At 45.1% G+C, this 23350-nt stretch overlaps 2 protein-coding genes across 2 annotated transcripts; one reads left to right on the forward strand and one right to left on the reverse strand.

Moving 5' to 3' along the window:
* Window positions 1-1296: 1296 nt before the first annotated feature.
* LOC149501351 (uncharacterized) lies at window positions 1297-10533 on the reverse strand. The gene is made up of 2 exons (XM_089733505.1): window positions 8641-10533; window positions 1297-1829 (listed from the first exon to the last, which is right to left on the reverse strand). The coding sequence occupies exons 1-2, from the start codon at window positions 9807-9809 to the stop codon at window positions 1376-1378; spliced, it is 1623 nt and encodes a 540-aa protein (XP_089589631.1). The 5' UTR covers window positions 9810-10533; the 3' UTR covers window positions 1297-1375.
* Window positions 10534-13077: 2544 nt separating this feature from the next.
* On the forward strand, window positions 13078-22669 carry LOC149501352 (clavesin-1-like). Its single transcript, XM_089733670.1, has 7 exons — window positions 13078-13120; window positions 15163-15295; window positions 15453-15606; window positions 16554-16658; window positions 18346-18493; window positions 18570-18786; window positions 19492-22669. Exons 2-7 carry the CDS (start codon window positions 15169-15171, stop codon window positions 19644-19646), a joined length of 906 nt encoding a protein of 301 aa, XP_089589796.1. The 5' UTR covers window positions 13078-13120; window positions 15163-15168; the 3' UTR covers window positions 19647-22669.
* The last annotated feature ends 681 nt before the right edge of the window (window positions 22670-23350 follow it).

Consider the following 23350-nt stretch of genomic DNA (forward strand, 5'->3'; position numbering starts at 1 on the left):
GGAAATTCTTAAAAGAAAATAAATAATAACAAAGAAAAGAAAATTAGGAAATCTTGAAAGCTTTTCGTAAAAAACATATCGAGGGGTGAAAGGCTATTTGGTTTAAGCGACATTTTTGCAACTTTACACGAGAGCCATTTAAAGTTTAAAATTTTGGAAAAAAATTCATAACAAAAAAACTTCCTCAGCAATTTGAATGGAGTAAACTTAATTGAAATTCAATTAAAAACATCAAGTTGTTGATGCTAATACCGAATAAAACGGACCTTTAATTAAAAAGATAAACGTCGCTTAATACAAATTGCCTTAAGCCCTTATTTTTCAGAGTATGGAATAAAGATTTAAGTGACTTCATAACCACAATTGGCTATAGGGAAAAAAAAATAAGCGACGCTGCAATATATTTTCAGAGTAAGCCAAAAAGCATGAAGTGACTTAGCCCAAAATTAATAGTAGCAAGCTATTTATCTCAACTACCAATTTAGATTAAAATGACTGACAGGCGAATTTACTTATGTGACATATAATATTGAAAATTTACCGTTTGATGTTACATTTTTTTACGTCTAATACTATCAGTGGCTGTTAAAACAACCTAAATATATCGCAATCACTGAAAATCTCAGGTGCTTATATTGAATAAATAAAGAAATACACAAAACACAACAACAGTTAAAGTATTTATTTAGAAAAATAATTAAGTAGATCAGTCTCAATGTGGGAACATCAATTATATTTATTTATTTTTTAGTCTTAATCAACAACATCAGTTAAACTATCAATATTTTGTATAATAATCAAGTAAAATCAGTCTGAATGTAGGAAAATCAACTATAATTATTTATTATATTATTATAATTATAGATGATTTTCCTACAGTCAGACTGATGTTACTTGATTAATATACAACATATTAATTAACAACATCAGTTAAAGTATTCATATTTCGTATAATAATCAAGTAAAATCAATCTGAGTGTAGGAAAATCAACTATAATTAATTCATTATACATGATTTTCCTACATTCAGACTGATTTTACTTGATTATTATCACATCAGTTAAAGTATTAATACGTATTAGTATTTTGTACATTATAAAGTATTATTACTTTTACTGATGTGATATTAATCAAGTAAATTCAGTCTGAATGTAGGAAAATCAACTATAATTAGGTATTATTTATTCAGTATTACTTGAGATCGGCTGTCATAAAACTTACTAAGAGTATAATTAACCACAACCAATATTGTTTAATTATAACTTAAACTAATAAAAACAAAATAAAAATATCAAATCAATAAACAAAACTTGTAGTAATTATAAAATACAGCCAATGCTTGATAATAATCATAATGCAATAAGAAAGAACGTATTTAATAATCATTTTCTTCGACTGTATCTTCTACATCAGTATCCAGTAGAACATCTTTGGAATTGCAGTGTTGTAGATTTATGTATTCTTTATGAAATATCTTGGGTATAACCCCAGTGTCACACAATTTCTTTAGGTCCATGTATTTGGCTTTGGTAATCGGCAAACTTGAATTATATCTACGATTGATAGCTCTAGGTTTCGCAATAATTTGTATAATCTCTTCGGATGCATTATCTTTCATTGAAAATTTTACTTTCATTTGATTTTCATGAGATTTTTTAAATGTTGCTGTACGGGTTTTACTAATTTTACCTAAAAGGTTACCCTTAAAATATTTTTCAGACATATCATCAAAATTTAAGAAATCCTCGTGTGTCAGATTTTCAACATTATAAGGTGCTGGTTCTTTTCTTGCTAGCTGGCTTATTGTAGCCCATTGCGAAGGGGCGCATTTTTTTTTTTTTTTTTTTGGTCAGGAGGAAATCGCCGGACTTCCGCCCTCCACTGGGGATAGAGGGCGGGGCATGTCAGAGTCGAACTGACTAAAACCTCCTGTCGCTCAACAACCAACGTCCAAACCTCGCATGAGACAGAACTCATGAAGAGGCAAAGGGGGGAAAGTGAAGCGTTTAGTGCGGAGCACATCTCTCCCATCACCCTCCCCCTCGGGACGCCGGACCGGCGGTCGTCGGCGCCACGACCACCAGCCCTCTCGGTCGGCAGGCTATCCGAAGCCCGCCTAGATGGCGCCGGTTAGAGTGAGCTATCCTACGGAATACCCCGCTGGACCAGAACCAGCGTGGGTCGAGGATAGCCGGCCTTCCATCACCCGGATGCTCTTGCGTAAAACGCGTGCAGAGCAGCTTGCACGTCGTCTTCTTAGGCCCCCTCGCCGGTCCCCAGACCGACATGTGAGGGGGACCCGAAACACTTAGAGGGCCAGGGCTTGGGCGAGATCCGCCTCCCTGGCCCCCGCTCGACGGCGGCGGGATTGTGCGTCTCTCACGCGCCCCGCCGCCTCCTTCTGCGAGATGGTGCACTCGCAGAAGTCGAGCATCGCCTTCCACGACTCGTCGTCGCCGAGCATCGATGCCACAACACTCGGCAACGACAAGTCGTTTCCTACTTTTGCGACGAGGACACGGCGCCACCCCTCCCATGCGGGGCAGGCGACGAGTGTATGCTCTGCCGTGTCCAAGTCGCAATCACAATGGTGGCACTCTGCCGTCGGCTCGGCTCTGATCCGGTGCAGGAACTCACCGAAGCAACCATGCCCAGTGAGCACCTGCGTGAGCCGGAAAGTGAGGCGTCCTCTGTCACGATTCACCCAATCCACAAGGACCGGGCGAATCGCCTCGACGGTCCTACGACCGGCCGAAGGATCAGCCAGCCGTCTGGACCATGACTCCAGCACGGACCGCCGAGATTGGGCCCTCCGCGCTCTGACCACACTGTGGCTGGGACGCGCCACGCCCCGGGCGCGAAGGTCAGCCCGCCACTGATAGTCAGCGGCGAGCGCCTCCGCTTCCAGAGCCCAAGGCGGCGTCCCAGCCAGTACACACGCCGCCTCAAAGGAGATTGTGCGATAACCACGGATGACCCTGACCGCGATGGTGCGTTGCGGCCGTTGCAGCAGCTTCGCCACCCCCGCGGCCAGGGACTGGCCCCACACAGGCGCCCCGTATAGGGCCATTGATCGCACCACCCCCGTATAGAGACGGCGCGTCACCTGGTCAGGCCCCCCGACGTTGGGCAGAAGCCGGCTTGATGCGCCGGCCACCCCCAACAAACGAGGGACCAGGTGCTGAAAGTGAGCACGGAAGGTCCAACGACTGTCCAGAATGAGGCCGAGGTACTTCAACTGCACCCCGACCCCAATCCGGACGCCTCCAACCACGATATGGGCATCGACAGGTGGCACTCTCCGGGGCCTGTGGAACCACATGGCCTCGGATTTACTGAGTGCCACGTCGAGGCCCAATCTCCTGATTTTGCCGACGACATGCGCCACCCCAGCGGTAGCAAGACGGGCAGACTCAGCAAAACTCCCCCCCCGGGCCACGACCAACGTGTCGTCTGCGTAACAGATTACGCTTAGGCCCGGGAGGAGGGCACCCCTCAGTACCCAGTCATACCCGATATTCCACAAAAGGGGGCCAAGCACCGACCCCTGTGGAACACCGCGCACGACCGGGAACCGGTGCACGATCCCACCGTGTCCGGTACACGTGACCGATCTGTCCTCCAAGTAGGAACCCACCAGCCGGCGAAGGTAGGGGGGCACTCCGTGCCGTTCCAGCGCCCCCCCTATCACGGACCAGGGCAGGGTGTTAAACGCATTGGCGATGTCGAGAGACACCGCCAAAGCCACCCCACCCCTGGAGACGGCCTCCTCCGAGAGGGCCCGCACGCGAAGGATCGCGTCTACCGTTGAGCGGCCCTCTCGGAAGCCATACTGCTCCGCCGACAGATCGGGTCCCACCCTGACCAGATGCTGGATGATGCGGGCCGCCAGAATGCGTTCCAGCAGCTTGCCCACCTCATCCAGCAACACGATGGGACGGTACCCGGCGGCAGTATCCGCCGGGCGCCCCTCCTTTCTCAACAGCACGAGTCTGCCCGTCCTCCACGATGAAGGAAACCGTCCCGACTCGAGGCAGGAGTTGTAAAGCCTCAAGAGTCGGTCCCCTAGGGCACCAAGAGCCAAGGCCCAAACCCGGCCATGCACGCCGTCCGGGCCGGGTGCAGTGTCTTTCGCGCACATTTTGCGCACGGCCACACGGAGCTCCGCCCCCGTTATACGGGGCACCTCAGCAGGGACTTCGCCGTCGTATTCCGGCGGCGCGTCCATAGCGGGAGCGAAAAATCCCTCCCGCTCCTGCGGGAACAGCGCCGAGACGATGTCCCGCAGCTGCTGAGGCTGGAGACGCTCCGTGATCGGGGGGGCCCATGGGCGCATTTTATTGCGCACCATATGATAGGGCCGCCCCCACGGATCCTCATCCAGCGTCTCCAAGAGACCCTCCATGTGTTGGTTCTTGGCTCTTCTGATGGCCAGCTGCAATGCCCTCTGCGCGACGCGAAATGCGCCGTGCAGCCGGGCCTTTGCCGCCGCGAACGCAACCGGATCGTTGCACCGCGGCAGGCGGCGGCGGCGATGCCTGGCGTACTCGCGCCTCGCCCGAACGCATTCCACGCGGAGTTGCGCAATTTCGGGCGACCACCAGTACGCCTGGCGATTAGGGAGTCTAGGGCCGATCCGGGGCATCGACGCATCACAGATGCGACGCATCGTGTCCCGGAACCACCCCGCCTCTCCCTCGACTTCGACCGGGTGTGGACGCATGGGCGCCCACGCCGCCACCGTAGAGGCTTCCATCAGGAGCGCCTTATTCAGGCGCTTCAGTGCCCACTTGGGGAATGACCGGGATGCACCACGGGGGTGGTCCCCGTGGACGTCCGCAACTGCGGAGCGGGCGGAGAGATCAAACCGAATATATCGGTGATCTGACAGCGTCTCCGCCCCCTCCAAAACTCTCCAGTCGCGGATACGGCGTGCGATGGCCGGGCTTGCGAACGTAACGTCCACAATAGACTCGCCCTGCCACCGCACGCACGTCGCAACCGAACCTCTATTCAACAAACAGAGGCCGGCCGCGTGCGCCCACCTCTCCAGTAGCCTACCACGAGCGTCCGAGCGGGGGGAGCCCCATGCGACAGACTTCGCATTGAGGTCCCCCGCGAGAATCACTGGACGAGGAGCGAGGCGGCGAGCAATCGCCCCGATCCCGCCCAGGAAATGCCCGAACTCGACGGTAGGCCTATTCGGAGAGAAGTACGCCCCGATCACGACGGTCCCTTCCAGCTGCACCGCGACGAACCCTTGACCCCTGGTCACCATCGCCAGGGGGGGGATCGCCGCGTCTCTTCTTATGACTATGGCCGCCAGGCCGTCGTCGTCCCCAAACCAGCAATCATTTGCTGGGGGAACGAAGTACGGCTCGGCGACCACAGCCATATCTATGGACCACTCTGCCATGCTCTGAGACAGCATGTCCTGAGCTCTGGCGGAGTGGTTTAGATTTCCTTGGAGGAAGCGATAGCTGCGGTCCATTACTGTTGGACCACATCCATCGCCCCCTCCCTTTCACCGCTGCCCCCGCCCTCCGGCACCGGCGCCGCATCGGGGATTACAGCGTTGGCCAGTGCTCCTCTGGCCAACCTTCTCTTTTGTCGGCGCTTTGATTTTCGGCGCCGGTTGCGTTCGGTATTATCACCGGACGGGAAGCACGCCTTGCCTCCCGCCCGGTGGTTTGCCCTGCGCCCGGCCGCAGCGCACAGAGCGCAGTGCGGGGCGGCTGTGCAGGACGCCGCTTTATGGCCCGGCTGGCCGCAGCGGAAACACAGACCGCTGCGGTCAACCGAGCTAGTGCACCTAGCGAGGCCGTGCCCGGTGCTAAAACATCGGAGACATCGCCAGGCACGTGGTTCTTGGAGACGCACGTGGGCCGCTATCCAGCCCACGCGCAGTCTCCCCGGATCCCCCGTCGATCTTCCCGGCGGAGGAGTGGCCAAGGAAGTGGCTGCCTCCACAGGGCAGCGCGCCCACACCGACCTGGCTCCAGAGTACCCTGAGCGAAGTTCGCCCACGGTCACGCTCTCCAGGGCACATCCACCTTGGGCGGCTATCGCGGCTGCCACCTCCTCCTTGGTAGCACAGTCGTCCAGGCCGGTGATTCTAATCTCGGCCATCCTCACCGGCCTGTGCACGCGCACCTCATCCTCCGGCAGTGCCACGCGGAGCGTCGCCACTAGTTTGTCTGCGATGCCAGAACTATCGGCACCGGGACACTCCAGCAGCTTCGCTCCATTGGCTGTGTGCCGGAAGCGGAGGCCCTCCTCTGCCCCGATTTCATCCAAACTTACGGCCGCGCGCGCCCGGGCCATCACCTCATTATAGGTGAGGCCCTTTTCGGCGGCGGCCGGCAGCAACGTCACTACGACGGCAGCCGACCGCGCTGCGCGCGGCCTCTTCTTTTTGCCGTTCTTCTTCCTGGCTGCCAGTGCTCGATTCTCACGAGGAGCAGCTACGGCCGCCAGCTCTGTGCTTCGTGCTGCAGCGGTCGGCGCTCGACCCCCTCTGGGAGCTGCCAGAGCCGCTGTCTGCTGCCTTGCTTTCTTGCCCCGCTTCACCACTTCCGTCCAGCCCTCGTCCATGCTTGACGGGGGAGCAGGAAGGGGACGGGGTTGGGATTTTGGGGCAGGATTCTGGGCACCCGTACCCTTGTTGTTTTGGTCCCGGCCTCTACGCCGGGCCAACCTCGCGGATGGAGTGGGGATAGAGGTCGGCCGGGCGGCCTGGCTCCTTGGGGTGGCTGCGGCTGTTGGCGCCGGGATGCAATCTCCGGAACCAATCGAGGAACGGAGCATCTCCTCGAGGCCGGCAAAGTGCTTGCCGACCTCAACCGCCACCGCCCGCGAGATACAGGCCACCATTTCCTCTCTGCTTGGGAGGGAGTCCACCTCTACCATCCCAGCAGCCGTGTTGTGTGGCCCGCGAGCCTGCAACCCCGCAGCACGCGAGGGCGAAAGAGGCGGCGGTAGCGCCGGCCACTCATCCACCATCCTCGCCAGTGGCGAACGGATGTCTTCAGCCCGCGCTGGCGCAGGGCTTAGCCTTCCTCTCCGTGTAGACGCAGGGGCGGCCGATATCCGCGGAGGCGGCGCAGGCCTTAACTCGACCCTACGTGGAGGGCGAGGGAGCGCGGGGCTAGGCGCTAGCGGGACAGGGGCCACAGGATTGGGCTCTGGCATTTGCGCCGTCACACTCACAGCGGACCGCAAGTGCACGTCAATATCCATCGCCCCCGCGGGGGGGCCAGAGCGTGTCAGCGGCGGCCTCGGCAACAGGGGAGTCCCTCCCCGCAAGGCCGGGGTATCTCCCGAGATGCGACTCTCTCTGGAGTCACAATGAGCGACAAGATCTTTGCTCTCCACCTCTCGGCTCTCTACCAAGTCATAAAGCTTGGACATGGTGGGGATCAGCCTTGTTCTCACCATAGCGGCTGCCTCCCGGAGCCGTTTCCGGTAGCTGCTGCCTGGCTCGGCGCCCTTGGCAGCCACAGTCGACAGAAGCTTGCCCAAATTGACCAGTGCAAGGTCGAGGTCCCGGAACGTCTCGTCCCCGCTAGCCAGGGACGCGGCCGACGTCGACATCGACTCCACGGACGTCGCTGGTGACACAGCGCCCCTCCTCCTCACTGGTACCCACTGGGGAGCGGGCATCGCGTCTTCCGACGTAGCAGGCCCCGAAACCACCGGAGTCACCTCCTCGATGGCCATCGTCTTTTCCGGCACTTCAGTGCCGGAGGATGACGCGCAGCTGTCATCGGAAATTGGTAATGCCGTCTTTCTTCTCCCCCTCTTTTTCCCCGCCGATGGTTTGGTGGGATTGATTATACCCGAGTCGCTGGCGAGCGCAGAGCGCATCGAGCCGGCGATCGGGGAACGCCTCGGTTCGACGGGAATTCCGCTGCCCGTCGCACAGCCCCCTTCATCCTGACAATTGTTGCCCCCCCCAGAGTACGTGGGGCAGCGTGCTTCCACTGAGGTGGAAGCACGGAGGGATTCTCCGCCCGACTCGCGGGCGGTACCCTCCTGGGGTACAAACTTTTTACAATGTGCCATCATATATTGCCTTTTTATTAACCAGGGGTTTGGTCCCCTGGGATCTATGACACCCTCGGGACTGGAAACCCTCCAGCCATACATCCCATCGCCGGGTGTCGAGCTTGGGATTAGGGTATTTTTGAAGAGGTTTGCATCCTCGCGGCTTCGACCAGTAAAGGCAGAAGCCCCCGTTCCCCATGACTGGGGTTTACGGTTTGGCCGACGGTGGCCGAAGCCTGTCCATCGCCCACAACGCGGTGCGGAGCCACGCCGGCGAACCGGTACCTCCCATATCTGGAAGGCCTTCCCCTGTAGCCGAAGCCGGGGACATGGCAACCCGCAGCCGGAAGACACCAAAGTGCCGCTGGCTCACCAGGCTCCCGAGAACCAACCCCTCATCCCCAGAATGGAACTCTTTGTCAGTGCAAAGGGCGTGGGGAGAAGGTCCCTCGCTCCCTCGCAAGGCAGAGCTGGGCGCAGTTCTCTTAGTCGCGGCGTCCCACACAGATTCCTCTGCACGCGATTTTAGGGACGCACGCTTAAGCCCCACCGCCACGACAAGGCGGAACTACATTCGGTGGGGAAGGGGCGCATACAGTAATATTTCTTACGGATTGTTCGATTGTAGAGTGTATGCTGTCTACCGACATTTCCGTGTGGCCAGGGAGAAGGTAATTCATTTGAATTGCTTGTAAATTGTTCGATTGCAACAAAGCATTATGTATTGTTGCAAGGACTATTTTATTTTTGTTTTGTCCAGGGCAAGAATCTGAATACAAGATCAAAGATGTAATGGTACCTCGAGAATCCACATTCTCTATGTATTTCTGTATAATAGTAGCAATTTCATTTGCACCCCTCTTTGCTTCAGATTCTCCCCAGATAAAACAAAAACCATTCCTTGTGATGCTTTCATAAAAACATAAATTATAAACAGCATACTTTTTAGAATAAAATAGTAACATGTTATTGCCATGAGGCGTATTGAGAACTTTCTGGAGGTCAAAAGATGTGCACAGAATGGAAGGATTTTCTTTACCTAACTGTCGATGACATTCTAACCGCTTCTTTGATGCCTTCTTTTCCTCTAAATGATCTTGAAATTCGGCACAATCCTCTGGCTTCTGTCCTTCAAAACGTAGGCATTTTATGCATTTATCCTTCTTAGGCACATGAAACCCAATGTTAAAATCAGTAGTGAATATTTGACGGAATACTTTTTCACTTACAACATCGACTCCTTTACTAATGAGGTCTTCTTTATAACAGCGGTATACATTTTTTATATTTTTAAATTCAACAGGCAGATATAGTTTTGTGCTATCCTTTCGGCAATAGTGCGATGGTATTGCAGGTAACCTTTTGATAAAAGATTTTACTGATTCTTTGATTGCGTTAGATGTTTTGTTGGGGGGAATGCATTTTCCTCTTCCATCTTCTTTCGCCATACCAAGTTCCTGTGTTGTTAATGTATAATAAATGTATCTTTGAGTGACATCAAGAGTATTCATGAGGAACTTTAAACAAACTTGTCGCCGACCCTCTCCATCATTTATGAAATAACAGAATGTGTTATTCCTGTAATTAGAGTCTTTGGATCTCTTCCTTTTTATGGATTGCTTAGAGGACATAGATATTATCCACTGCTTTTTTATTTCCGGAGATAATTCCCAAAAATGTTTAAATATGGCACTCCTTTTTTCTGAGGTTATTTCTTGACACTTGTAGGGACAGTTTTTTTCTAAGCAAGGATTCGGTTTCATATTTCTTCACGTCACTCTTCGATGCACTCTGGAGTTCGACTGAAGCGCCTGCGCGCGGCAGTCCGGTTGAAAGATCACGATTTTTAACGCCCGGGAGATGAAATAAATATGGTATCATGCGACATGAATGAAATGTATCATATTAAAATTTAATGATTGAAAGACCGACCCGTATTTTTATTTATACCGAAAAAATGTTTCATATTGCGTTACTTCATTTTATTGTCTGTATTAAGCGACATGCATTTAATAAAATAATAGGACCAAAATGTTTTAACGGCTAAGCAAAATATCTGAAACAAAAGAACTACTTGATTTAAGTAGCACCCTGCATGGAAAATAGATGCAGCTGAAAGAGCTTAAGCGTCACTCCATGTCGTAATTGGGTGACGGACAAATGGTTTAAGAGACATCACACCATGTAATTGGTAGAAGTCAAAATGATTTAAGTTACTGCTTAATAAAAAATTGAAACAGGAAACACGCTTTAACTCTTATTGGATTATTTTTCTGCGAAAAGGTAACTGGTTTATGTCTCGTCTCTTAATATCATTGTATGGTTTAAGTACATTACTAAAAAAAAAATTCAAAATCAACGTTGGATAATACACTGCCACTTTGGAAACAACCCAAAAATAGTATTGTTTCAAACGCCAAAAAAGTGCTCTGATTTTAATAAATCCGGCATCATTCGACGGAGAAAAATTCGCTGATTCCGTATATGTATATAATTCGATATCACCCTAGATGTCGCTTAAACCAAATAGCCTTTCACCCCTCGATATTGAATACATACAGTTTTTTTTAATTATTTCCCATGCGATCTTATTATCGTTCTAATTGTTCGCCTAAGGTCGTCTTTAATTTAACCAGGGAGAATTAAAGAAATAAAAAAAAATGTCTTTAACTTGAAACCTTTCTTCATTAATCAGAAATCAACTTTTTTATACTATTTTTTTTTATTTTTTTTATTGCTTAGATGAGTGGACGAGCTCACAGCCCACCTGATGTTAAGTGGTTACTGGAGCCCATAGACATATCTACAACGTAAATGCGCCACCCACCTTGAGATATAAGTTCTAAGGTCTCAATTATAGTTACAACGGCTGCCCCACCCTTCAAACCGAAACGCATTACTGCTTCACAACAGAAACAGGCAGGGTGGTGGTACCCACCCGCGCGGAGTCACAAGAGGTCCTGCCAGCAGTAAGAACTAAATTATGTTAGAGGGATAATATGACAGGAACAGAAAAGCCGATTCCCACTCACTCTTTATATTATAAACATAATTACTAACTAACATAGTTTGTTTTTCGCTTTATATTTAGTATTTTTAATGCAATTAGTTTCTGTTTTTGTAATCATATTTGAGAATGTTTAGCTATTTAATTATTATCTCGAGGTGGGTGGCGCATTTACGTTGTAGATATCTATGGGCTCCAGTAACCACTTAATAACAGGTGGGCTGTGAGCTCGTCCATCCGACTAAGCAATAAAAAATAAAAAAAATTGTTCCACGCCCGATGCTCCAAGGTTATATTATATTCTAGTTATAGTATAGTCTAGCAAGTTCTATTTTTAATTATATAACGCAATGGACATTTCCTTTTTCTCTTTTAATTGTGGACACCCTATCGAAATCATATAAAATATGTTATAATACTTTCGCAAATAAAATTATCTAGGTATGTTGAAATATTTCAAAAAGCTTAGGCTGTATTGCGTATTAGACGTACATATGTACACACGCTTGAAAAAATATTTACTCATTCTGCAGTCGGATAAAGTAGCAAGCAAATTAAGGGACAAAATATACGATTTTTTTACTGCCATCTAGCGAAAGTCAGAGACATTATTGAGTAATGATTGTGTTTCATAAAAATAACAACAGATGGCGTGAAAAACTAACTTAGCTAACCTAATCTTCGCAGAATCTACCATCGGAAACGCGACCCACTGAGAAGATCCGGCGAGAAACTCGGTGGGCTGTGTCTATGGGTTAATTTACTCGCCGAGCCCTTCGTCGCAAGTGACGGGTTTTTACTGGTGTCTAGCCATGTTCAAACGATAGCCATTACCATGTAGTAAGTACCTGTTGAGCACAATAACCCACAGACACAGCCCACTCATTTTGTCGCCGGACCTTCTCAGTGGGTCGCGTTTCCGATCCGGTGGTAGATTCTGCGAAGCATTGCTCTTGCTAGGGCCAGTATTAGCAACACTTCGGTTTGATCCCCGTGAGCTCACCTACTCACGTTAGGGTGAAGCTGAAATGGCCTCTCAAGGCTATCAGCATAGGTAGGAAAAAAAAAAACAAAAAAGGGCATGCTGAAGTTCAACAGCTAGATCTTCCGCGTCACATAAATCATAGCTTGTTAGTACATCTGGCCTGCCTGATCTCCACCACCGTCCACTCACTACCACTACGTCCGCTCGCCTGTCTACAGAGGCAATAGGTCGGATGTTGTTTTTTTCTTTTCTTACATAGATGGGTGGACGAGCTCACAGCCCACCTGGTGTTAAGTGATTACCGGAGCCCATAGATATCTGCAACGTAAATGCGCCACGCGCCTTGAGATATAAGTTCTATGGTCTCGGTATAGTTACAACGGCTGCCACCCCACCTTTCAAACCGAAACGAGAAAAATTCTGGCGTATCGCCAACATATGTATAGGTACTATGAATTTAGGTTTCCCTTTATGATTGATAACAACTTATTAACCGTATATTGGAGAGCCATAATCTAGAGCGACGAAAAATAAAACCTTTATAGTAACTATACTGAGACCTTAGAACTGATATCTCAAGGTGGGTGGCGCATTTACGTCGTAGATGTCTATGGGCTCCATGGTAACCACTTAACACCAGATGGGCTGTGAGCTCGTCCACCCATGTAAGCAATAAAAAAACAGTTTATTTAGTTACAGAACTATTTTAATTTTTAATTACTAATAATCCTAATACTGACGATAATTTCGATCGTGCCGATTTTAATCTAAGTACATTGTAATTATATAATAATGTAATCACATACATTTCAAAGATAAAATGCTTCGTTATCTAACAAAGGAATTTTAACTCTAAATAACATTAGCTCAAATACTAATATTTCTTGAAAACATTTTGATAATCCACAAATTTAGGTTATTGAAATTTGAATCGTAATTCGTCAGGCGTACAGTTTATTTTTAAAATGTTTTCATACTTTAAATGTACTTTGAGAATTATTTTAGTTCAGTAGATATTTATTATCGAGATTTAGTTTGTCACAAAACATTTACATTTTACACGTTCGTGAGGTAGCATCGAGGTAAGTGGTCTTTTTTTTAAACTATCTCCTTATTCATCATTGCTTACTCGACCTTTTGGCCTTCCTTATTATTTATTACTAACCATCAAAATGCCGCGATGCTTCCGAGAGTTCAACGGGCTTTGGAGGCACCGGACAAGCCATAACCGACGGTTTTAATTCGAATTTAGTACTCCCTCTTTATTACACGGTTTAACAAAAAGCGTCACCAAATGGCAAATGGCAAATGGCAAAAGCACATTCTATCTGTTCTAGGTCTATCTTGACTTTAGTTATTGTTAATAGTACACCGCAACATACCTGCTGTATCATTTTCAGAATTTCTGTAAATAAATGAGCGCCTTAACTAGTGCCGCGGCTCTCCCTCTGTTTTGTAGAGGTGAGGCCGTGGCATGGGGCCGATTGCGGGCCCCTCGTTGTTTCGCTGACTGTTGTCCGCGCTTTGTAAATAGTAGTATAGTGTAGTTTTAGTTAGTTGTAGTTAGTTTAAAGTTAGTTAAAAAAAAACCGCAAACAGAGAACAACACGCCGCTGGAGGGTCCTTTTTTTTTTTTTTCGTGCCGGGGGCCGATTCTCCTGCGAGGTCCCCGCGCAGAAGGGGCGCGCGACGGAGCCTTAGAGGCGAATCGAAGGCTCTGAAACGTCGGCCGTCTCGGTACGGCAGCCCGTCAGGCCGCCCAGACGGTGCCGCTGGTGTCCCGGAATACCCCACTGGACCAGAACCAGCCTGCCGGGTCGGGACGCGATAAACCGCCAACCGGTCGCTGTATTCCTCCGCGTCAGCGCGCTAGAGTGCTGGTAGCGCGCCACGCGGCCCCTACCCCCTCAGGTCGCCCCTTGACCTTCACCGGGGGGAGGCCGCTACCTACAGGGGCCGGGACGTACGGGCGTGTTCCCGCCTCCGGCCCCCAGCTCGACGGCGACGGATCGGTGCGGAAAGGGAAGAGCTCTCCCTCTCTCGCTCCGCCGCCTCCTTCTGCGAGATGGTAGACTCGCAGAAGTCGAGCATCGCCTTCCAGGACGCGTCGCTGCCGAGCATCGTAGCCACGACGCGCAGCAGCGAGAGGTCCGCTCCTATGACCGCGACGAGGGCGGCACGTTGCTCGTCGAATCCAGAGCAACGCGCCAATGTATGTTCCGCGACGCCGGAGGGTCCTGCCGCCGGGCGTCATTCCCGGAGTCAGTCAGGCCCATTGTATTATGTATATGTATATATTTTTGTCGATGTAGTGTAGCCGTATACGCTGCGAACAGCACTCCCCTTTTATACTCGTCCTGCACCCATATCACCCCTGCCCAGTGTGGCAGGGAGCGTCTGCCCGGGCAGTGGGGTTTGCCCCGAGGCCCGCTCCGTGCCCCCGTAAGGGTGTACGACAACCCCTTCTTGTCTTGTCTAGAAGAGATCTATTCCAGCGATAGGACCGCCTATTGTACAAATTTACCTTTTTATTTTTCTGACCGGATGCCAACCTCCTATGAGATTCCTCCAACCCCCTATGGGTTCTGTGGGACTGGTCCGCAAATGTTCTAAGCGGACCGTGAACCTAAGTGATGAAATTTAGGGGCCTACCTATTATATTACTCCTCTATCATCTCACTCAAGCGTCCGATCCCCCGAGATCAGATGAGGTTATCACGGTCAATACTTTAAGCCAGGCAGCGCAGCTCACCCCAAGGACGCCCAGCCAACAGAGCCTTCAAGGCGAATCGAATGCTCTGCAATGTCAGCGGCACGGTGGCCCGTCAGGCTACCGAGACGATGCCGCTGGTGTCCCGGAATATCCATGCCTGTTCACTGTTTTTTAATGTTCATTGTGTTTTGATGTGCAATTAAGTAAATTCTCTTTCTCTCTCAAACACACAGATGTGTGTTGTGTTGCCAATTCGCAAAGCCGTTTTTCCACGATAAATACTATTGTTGTAGAAAAAAACTTCTTCATGGAATACAATGAACTATGGAAAACTAGCAAGAATATGAATGGCTTAATATTAGCACAGCAAAGATAAGAAAATCTATCTTATCCGTATACCTAACTTTACAGACTAAAATGCCGGCGCGAAAGCGAATTAGTTTGGAGGAAGAGTACAGTAAGCCGACTGGTATCACTGCAGATGACATTGCCAAGCTACGCCAATGGTTGGACACTCAACCGCATCTGCCGAAGAACCTTACCGGTATGTTGAAATTACTTCAACCAACTTACTCTCAAATATAAAAATTTAAGTCTGACAACCTCATTTGGAGAAGAAGATACGATTTTACTGCGGAAATACCCAGGAGAATGGTTTAATAAAAAAGATAACACTACTCTACTGTTTCTTTAACTTCCAGATCTAGATCTGATCCTGATCTATCACAAATGCGATCGCAGCCTCCAAGTTTCTAAACAGGAGATCGACAATCAGTATACCCTGAGGACACTCTTCACATCCTTCTTCAAGGACCGAGGCTTAAATAAGGAAACTGAAACATTCTTCCAGACTACGTAAAGTATTGATTTGCCAATTTTTTTTATTTCCAATATGCTGATGTGATGAGGAATTGCTGAGGTCGCGAACATCTCAATTGATCTTTTAAGCGAGCAATTCTTGTATATATAAAATCTGAATCTCGGAAACGGCTTCAACGATTTTCATAAAATTTAGTATGCAGGGGATTTCAGGGGCGATAAATCGATCTAGCTACGATTTATTTTCAGAAAATGTTGTTTTATTCGTGTTTTAAATAATCAACTCTTCCCGACATCTATTGGCGAATAATAATACTATTTTTCTTAATTGAGGGCAAATAACCAAGATGGCGTTATAAAAAAAAATCGATCAAAGCTCGGTCACCATCTAGTTCATTTTTAAATTTCAATGAGCCTCGAATTATTTTATATGTAAAAGGCGAACTGGGCTTCTAGTAACTTATAGAAACTGATTGCTTAATGGAGCTAGGTCTGTTCAAACTTCAATTGACTAAAACTAAAAATTTTTTTCTCTTGTTTTTTTATGAAATATATAAAACAATTCAGTTATATTACTATTCGACTTATTAGAAATAATACATTTATCAAACATGTATAGCCTAAATTTTGCTGAGGGAAAATGTATGAAAGAGCTCAAATATTGCCAAAATGGGTTTTTACCAGCACAATTGTTTTGGTGATATCCCTTAATTATACGAATATATCGTAGCTTACCATGATTAGTCAATTAAAAAAATTATATAAATACACTCTAATAATAAATTAGGATTATAAAAAATCGTTTTAGAAGTGAACAGCAATATCTAATTGACCTAATCTTATCAGCGCTATCATAGAAAAATTTCCAGTTTTCGACTGTACACATCCTATCTGTTAATTTGAAGTTTGCCAATCTCTACATACAAAAGTCAATTATAACTCGATATCGCTGTTCATCTTTTAAGCTTGTATATTTCTTTTAGGCTGGTCACAGTCCTGCCGGAAAGATCCAAAGCGGGCGATGCGATATATTACGGCAGAATGTTGGACTCGGACGTTAAGAAATTCGACTTTGCCAGCAGTATCAAGTATGATTATTTTCTATCTGAATATTCTATTACTTAGATGGGTGGACGAGTTCACGGACCATCTGTTAAGTGGTCCTTTAAACATGAGTTTTTACAGTTTTTACAGTACAACGGTTGCTCCACCCTTCAAACCGAAACGAATTACTGCTTCACGGCAGAAATAGCCAAAGTGGTGGTACCTACCCGTGCGGGCTCGCAAGATGCCCTACCACCAGTAAATACGTAAATTATACCTATGTGGTTTTGAATTTTATTACACGATGTTATTTCTTCACCGTGAAAGTCAATCGTGAACATTTATTAGGTACGTATTTCATTAGAAAAAATAGATACCCGTCTGCGGGATTCGAACACCGGTGCATCGCTAGGGGTATTGAAAAGTTACCACTGCACTGGCAGAGATGCATCGATACTATAAGATAGATACTATAAGACTATATGATATGTTACGCGCTGGGGTTCGGGATAAATAAAAAGTTCCATCAAAGGACAAATTCAAAACTGTATTCAACACTTAGAACACTTAAAACACTCAACAAACACTTTAAAACTCTCAATTCGCTTCTTGCGCTTCGCTTCAGGTGACCCGTTCGCTGTTTCGCTTCGAGTAGTTCCGGTTACTGACTGACTGCGTGCCATCTCTGCAACGCTTTTATAGTCGAGACGAAATCCCTAAAATCGTCGCGAATATTCCACACAATTCTAGTATTGTATTTCCGCTATCTGAAAATAGATGGCGTTGTACATCTCGAGCGTTCTAGATGCTACTAGATCCTTCGATATTCGGCGGTAACAGATATAAGAAATAAGATATTTTTTTATAAAAAATTACTTAAACTTTATGCACACTAAACGGCAACTTCATAATAAGGAAAGCTAACATTAATGATTTAAATTAAGTCACACAATATTCTAACAACTTTCTATGTGTTCTTAACATGAAAATAAATTCCAGTCACGACGCGACGTATCATGTCATTTATGTAGCTATATTTTGTATTTTATGAGTTTATAGTTAACGCAGCATTATCTTAACGCATTTATGGTCTTATGAGGCCAAAATAGACGATGAATTCTATATAAATTTGTTGCGGCTGACGGTTTTTTGAAAATTTTAGGCGCGACTTTAAACTTCCAGGGATGAGAGATAATATAGTCGAAGTGTGCAATAGGATTTATGAGAACAAAATATGAAACTATACCTATCAAATACCCGTGGAGATCTTTCATTTGGTCTCTGAAGTAAAGGATACTCAGAGGTAGCTTTCCACTTTTATTTATAAAATTGAAGTCTTATTTATTATAAACTAGTCCCATGAATTTTCTGTCCTTTGAAAGGAAATACTGTTAAATGATGTATCCTGCGTGAACCACAATTCATATGCTAATTTATGTAAACCTACCTTTCAACTCTTTTTATTTATTGCATAGATGTGTGGACGAGCTCACAGCTCACCTGGTGTTAAGTGGTTACTGGAGCCCATAGACATCTACAACGTAAATGCGCCACACGCCTTGAGATATAAATTCTAAGGTCTCAGTATAGTAACAACGGCTGCCCCGCCCTTCAAGCCGAAACGCATTACTGCTTCACGGCAGAAATACGCGGGGCGGTGGTACCTACCCGTGCGGACTCACAAGAGGTCCTACCACCAGTGAATGAACTCATATGCCTTTAACCGACCAGGGGTATCTTGATGGCACTGGACCTATGGCAGTACGAAGAAGGAACGTGGCCAGGACTGATCTTTATCTTCGATTTGCAAGGAATAAGAATGGGCTTACTGTCCAAATTGGATATACGGAATATACAACAGTTCGTAGCTTATTTCTCTGTAAGTTCGTGTCAATAGTTAATGACCCACACGAGCAACGCGTTATGTTTTAAAGTAAATCATTCACGATTTTCAGGATTCGTTATTGGCCAAATTCAATGGTCTGCACTTCATAAATACGCCCTCGTTCATGGGACGCTTGAACGCACTCACAAAAGCTTTCGACAAAAATGAGTTTATGCAGAAAGTTATCGTCCATCAAAACGGTAGCAACACATTAGAGCAGATCATTGATATTGACATCTTGCCTAAGGAAGCTGGCGGCAAGTTTAAGAGCTTGGAAGAGTGTCAACGTAAGTACTCATTTCAAAGGGCATTGCCAATTTCTATTTGCACAGCGTCCAAATTTTTTTTTTTCAATTTACTGACGATGTACTTAGATGTTAATCGTCCACAGCCTAAATCGGACATCTCAATAATTGTATAGCTATCTTTAAACATGATTTTGACTCCCTTCAAAACATCACATTAACTCGATATTTGGCATACTTATCAAGGACCGATGACAATTCAATATAATCTATCTAATACCTTTAAACGAGCAATTCTTGTATATATAAATATATATATAATCTCATTCTCGGAAACGGCTCCAACGATTTTCATAAAATTTAGTATACAGGGGATTTCGGGGGCGATAAATCGATCTAGCTACGATTTATTTTCAGAAAATGTTGTTTTATTCGTGTTTTCAATAATCAACTCTTCCCGACATCTATTGGCGAATAATAATACTATTTTTCTTTCGTTATCAAAAAAAATCTAGTCATCATCTAGTTTTATATAAATGTGCTGTTCAGTAAAGTTTAAAAGCAACAATAAATATGTCGATTATAGGAATTTATTCAATGCCTATAAATATAGTTTTAATGTTGGGTATATATGAATTGTCATTCACATCAGAGATGTGTTTTATTTGCGTGAATTTTCTTTGCCGGAGTACGCACGCTGTTTTTATACCTTGATTAAAGAAATGCAACCTCAAAATTTATTTACAGAGGAAACATTAGAAAAAATACGAACTAACGAAGATTATTTCGTCGAGGAGAACAAGAAGAGGATCGTTGAATCACTAAGAACTGGAAAACCGAAAACCATAGCCGATTTCTTTGATAGTGTCGAGGGCTCCTTCAAGAAACTGGAAATCGATTAGCATTAGATACAAGCGGAGTGTGAAGGGATTGTTCTACATAGACTGTGGATTGATTGTGCCCTGTGCATTGCCAGCGTTACTGGTAGACACTAACTACGTACTTCAAGTTGTGATGAAATAAAAAATAAAGCCAAAACTTGAATTATAATAACTACTACTCTAACGCAAATGGGACATTAAATTCACTTGATAGATTAAGCAAAGTGACCCGCAATCTAAAGTAAACGCATTGAGAAGACGCTCCCCGCGTTCACACGAGGCTATTGACCCCATGCTTTAACCGATTTTCTTAATGATTTTCATTGCTTGCACTGTAAAAAGCGTTTGCGACATACTATATTACGATGCCAATTTTAAAATATTATCATATTAGCAGCATCACAAGAACAATGTATGAGAATTTCCGATTCGTTGCAATGAAAGTTCGGGATATTTTTAATAGTCATTAGCTCAACGCTGCTATGGCTTCCTAAGTAGCTTCATGTACAATACAATCAATAAGCTGGTCTCACAATTCACAATTAACTCAATTCACAAATTGGCTGCATGATCTACGAACAAACGGAGAACATACTCCGCACTGTAAAATGAACCACGACCTATTCAAGCTTAGTGTTCGCTCACGCGGCCCGTACACACATCAACTCTCACTACATCATCTAATCCCGTTTCTCCAGGATAGCCGTCGGAACAACATAGTATTTGAGGAATGTAAATCTTCATTACGGCCTAAATCTAGCACCGATATGTAACTTAAGGAAGTGTCAGAACGATACTTCGACAAAGCGGCGCGACATGAAAACCCTCTTATTGTGGCCGCCGCTAATTACTTATTCAGCCCGACGGAGCAACGTAAAGCTACCGTCGTCCAAAGCATGTTGGATGCCCCGGACACATTCTTCGGTCACCGTGCTCGTCGAACTCGTCAATTACGACGAAAAGTTTGACGAGTGAAACTAGCCCATAAACACAGCCCATTGAGTTTCTTGACGGATCGTCTCAGTGGATCGCGATTCCGATCCGGAGGTAAATTCTGCGAAGCATTGCTCTTACTGGGGCTAGTGTTAACAAATTCTCTCTGGTGGTTCCCGTAAACTTACCTAGCGATCCGTGAGTAGTTGGAATAACCCTTATGCAACCAAAGATTAGGTATGGAAAAAAAACATTAACATTTCCTCTGTATATCTCGAACCGTGTGATAACACTTCTGTGTATGGGTTACATTTAAGAGAAAAACTGACAATCTTCTATTTTTGTCGGTTTTTAGTGTCAATGGGCTTGCTAAAATTCAGAAAATTAAATGTCTTAAGTTCGATAATTATCGATGTGATTATCAATCAGTTCATTGTGCTGTTTTCGCTCCGAAATCGATGCATCATTTCTAAACTAATAAATGCATTATCGATTTATTTAATATCACTTTAAGCTGATTATTATACCTAATTAATACGGTTTTATTAGCTTCATCACGTATGTTAGTATGTAACAGAATCTTTGAACATGATTTTGACCCCCTTCAAAACGTCACATTAACTCGATGTTTGGCATACTTATCAAGGACCGATGACAATTCAATATAATCTATCTAATATCTTTAAATGAGCAATTCTTGTATATATATATATATCTGAATCTCGGAAACGGCTCCAACGATTTTCAATAATCAACTCTTCCCGACATCTATTGGCGAATAATAATACTATTTTTCTTAATTGAGGGCAACTAACCGCTTTAGAGACACAACAACAAGGCATTATCAAAAAAAAAAAACCGAGCAAGGCTCGGTCATCATCTAGTAATACTAAACAGACCCGTTATTTATTTTCGGCAGTCATAACAAACAAACTCATTTGAGCGCCTTTTTTTTGTCACTTAGCAAATTGGAAACGATTGTATTTAATTTTGCCTGAATGTTTAATACATTTATGAATAACTAGTCATACTCGCCCGCTTCGTTGGGAATTTAAAATTAACATTATTATTTATTGTCATTATCATCAGGGAGTCCAACACTCATATAAATATTAGCCTATTCATTAAATACATGTATTTTCTACACGGACACCAAGTTTCAAGTCAATCGGATGCATGGTTCAGTAGTTATAACGGAACATCCGTAAAAACCACTGAGTAGTTGACGTTGCTATAACCAACACAATATGGCTAATTATGAGTGCTTTGTGTGCGCAATGTTAATGTTTCATAGAATTGAATTGTGTTTTCATTGTAACAGATATTACGAGCACCTGGTGTTAAGTGGTTACTGGACCCCATACACATCTACAACGTAAATGCCGCCACCCACCTTGAGATATGAGTTCTAAGGTCTCGGTATAGTTACAACGGCTGCCCCACTTTTCAAACCGAAACGAGGTAAATTCTGGCGTATCGCCAACATAATTATGTATACTATGAATTTAGGTTTCCCTTTACGATTGATAACAACTTACTAACCGTAGATATATTGGACAGCAATAATCTAGAATCTAGAGCATTGAAAAATTAAACCTTTTTTTATTTTATTTAGTTACAGAACTGTTTTTATTTTTAACTAGCGACCCGCCCTCGCTTCGCTTCGAAAACATTCAATTTTATTATTGAATGATAGCTGAGTCCCGCGATATTACCCTCGGTTAATGTCGTACCGTGGGTGAAGCCGCGGGGCGAAGATAGTCTAAAAAAAGTCGCCTAAGTTACTCCTTATATCATCAGCTACCTATCAGTGAAAGTCCCGTCAAAATCGGTACAGCCGTTCCAGAGATTAGCCGGAACAAACAGACAGACAGACAAAAATTGTAAAAAATGTTATTTTGGTACCGTATATATATTTATATGCATGTAGTTAAAAGAGGCTATTTCAATATTACAAACAGACACTCCAATTTTATTTATATGTATAGATTACTATAATCCTAATACTGACGATAATTTCGATCGTGCCGATTTTAATCTAAGTACATTGTAATTATATAATAATGTAATCACATACATTTCGAAGATAAAATGCTTCATTATCTAACAAACGAATTTTAACTCTAAATAACATTGGCTCAAATACTAATATTTCTTGAATACGTTTTGATAAACCACAAATTTAGGTTATTGAAATTTGAATCGTAATTCGTCAGGGGTACAGTTTATTTTTAAAATGTTTTCATACTTTAAATTATGTACTTTGAGAATGATTTTCTTTCAGTAGACATTTATTATCGAGTTTTAGTTTGTCACAAAACATTTACATTTCAAACGTTTGTGAGGTAGCATCGAGGTTAGTGTTTTTTTTTAAACTATCTCCTTATTCATCATTGCTTACTCGACCTTTTGACCTTCCTTATTATTACTAACCATCAAAATGCCGCCATGCTTCCGAGAGTTCAATGGACTTTGGAGGCACAGGAGAAGCCATAACCGACGGTTTTAAATCATTCAAAACAGTTCATACTCCCTCTTTATTACACGGTTTAACATAAGGGGAACTAAATGATAAATTGAAATAAAAACCAACAGAAAATTGCTTTGCCGCCAAGCACATTCTATCTGGTCTAGGTCTGTCGTGATAGTTCACTTTAGTTATTGTTAATAGTACACCGCAACATACCTGCTGTATCATTTTCAGAATTTCTGTTGTAGAAGAGATCGATTCCAGCCAGATAGAATCCAGATAGAATTAGATAGATCCATTCCAGATAGAATCGCCTATTGTA

Source organism: Bombyx mandarina, chromosome 16, assembly GCF_030267445.1.
Source record: "Bombyx mandarina strain Sakado chromosome 16, ASM3026744v2".
Classification (NCBI taxonomy): domain Eukaryota; kingdom Metazoa; phylum Arthropoda; class Insecta; order Lepidoptera; family Bombycidae; genus Bombyx; species Bombyx mandarina.

Excerpts from the sequence above, each read along its gene's own strand:
- LOC149501351 (XM_089733505.1), bottom strand. The coding sequence starts at position 9,809 with ATGAAACCGAATCCTTGCTTAGAAAAAAACTGTCCCTACAAGTGTCAA. Across the intron at positions 1,830-8,640 it reads TCCGTAAGAAATATTACTGT|ATGCGCCCCTTCGCAATGGG; the intron begins ATGCGCCCCTTC and ends AAAAAAAAAAAA.
- LOC149501352 (XM_089733670.1), top strand. The coding sequence starts at position 15,169 with ATGCCGGCGCGAAAGCGAATTAGTTTGGAGGAAGAGTACAGTAAGCCG. Across the intron at positions 16,659-18,345 it reads GACTTTGCCAGCAGTATCAA|GGGTATCTTGATGGCACTGG; the intron begins GTATGATTATTT and ends TTAACCGACCAG. Across the intron at positions 18,787-19,491 it reads GAGCTTGGAAGAGTGTCAAC|AGGAAACATTAGAAAAAATA; the intron begins GTAAGTACTCAT and ends ATTTATTTACAG.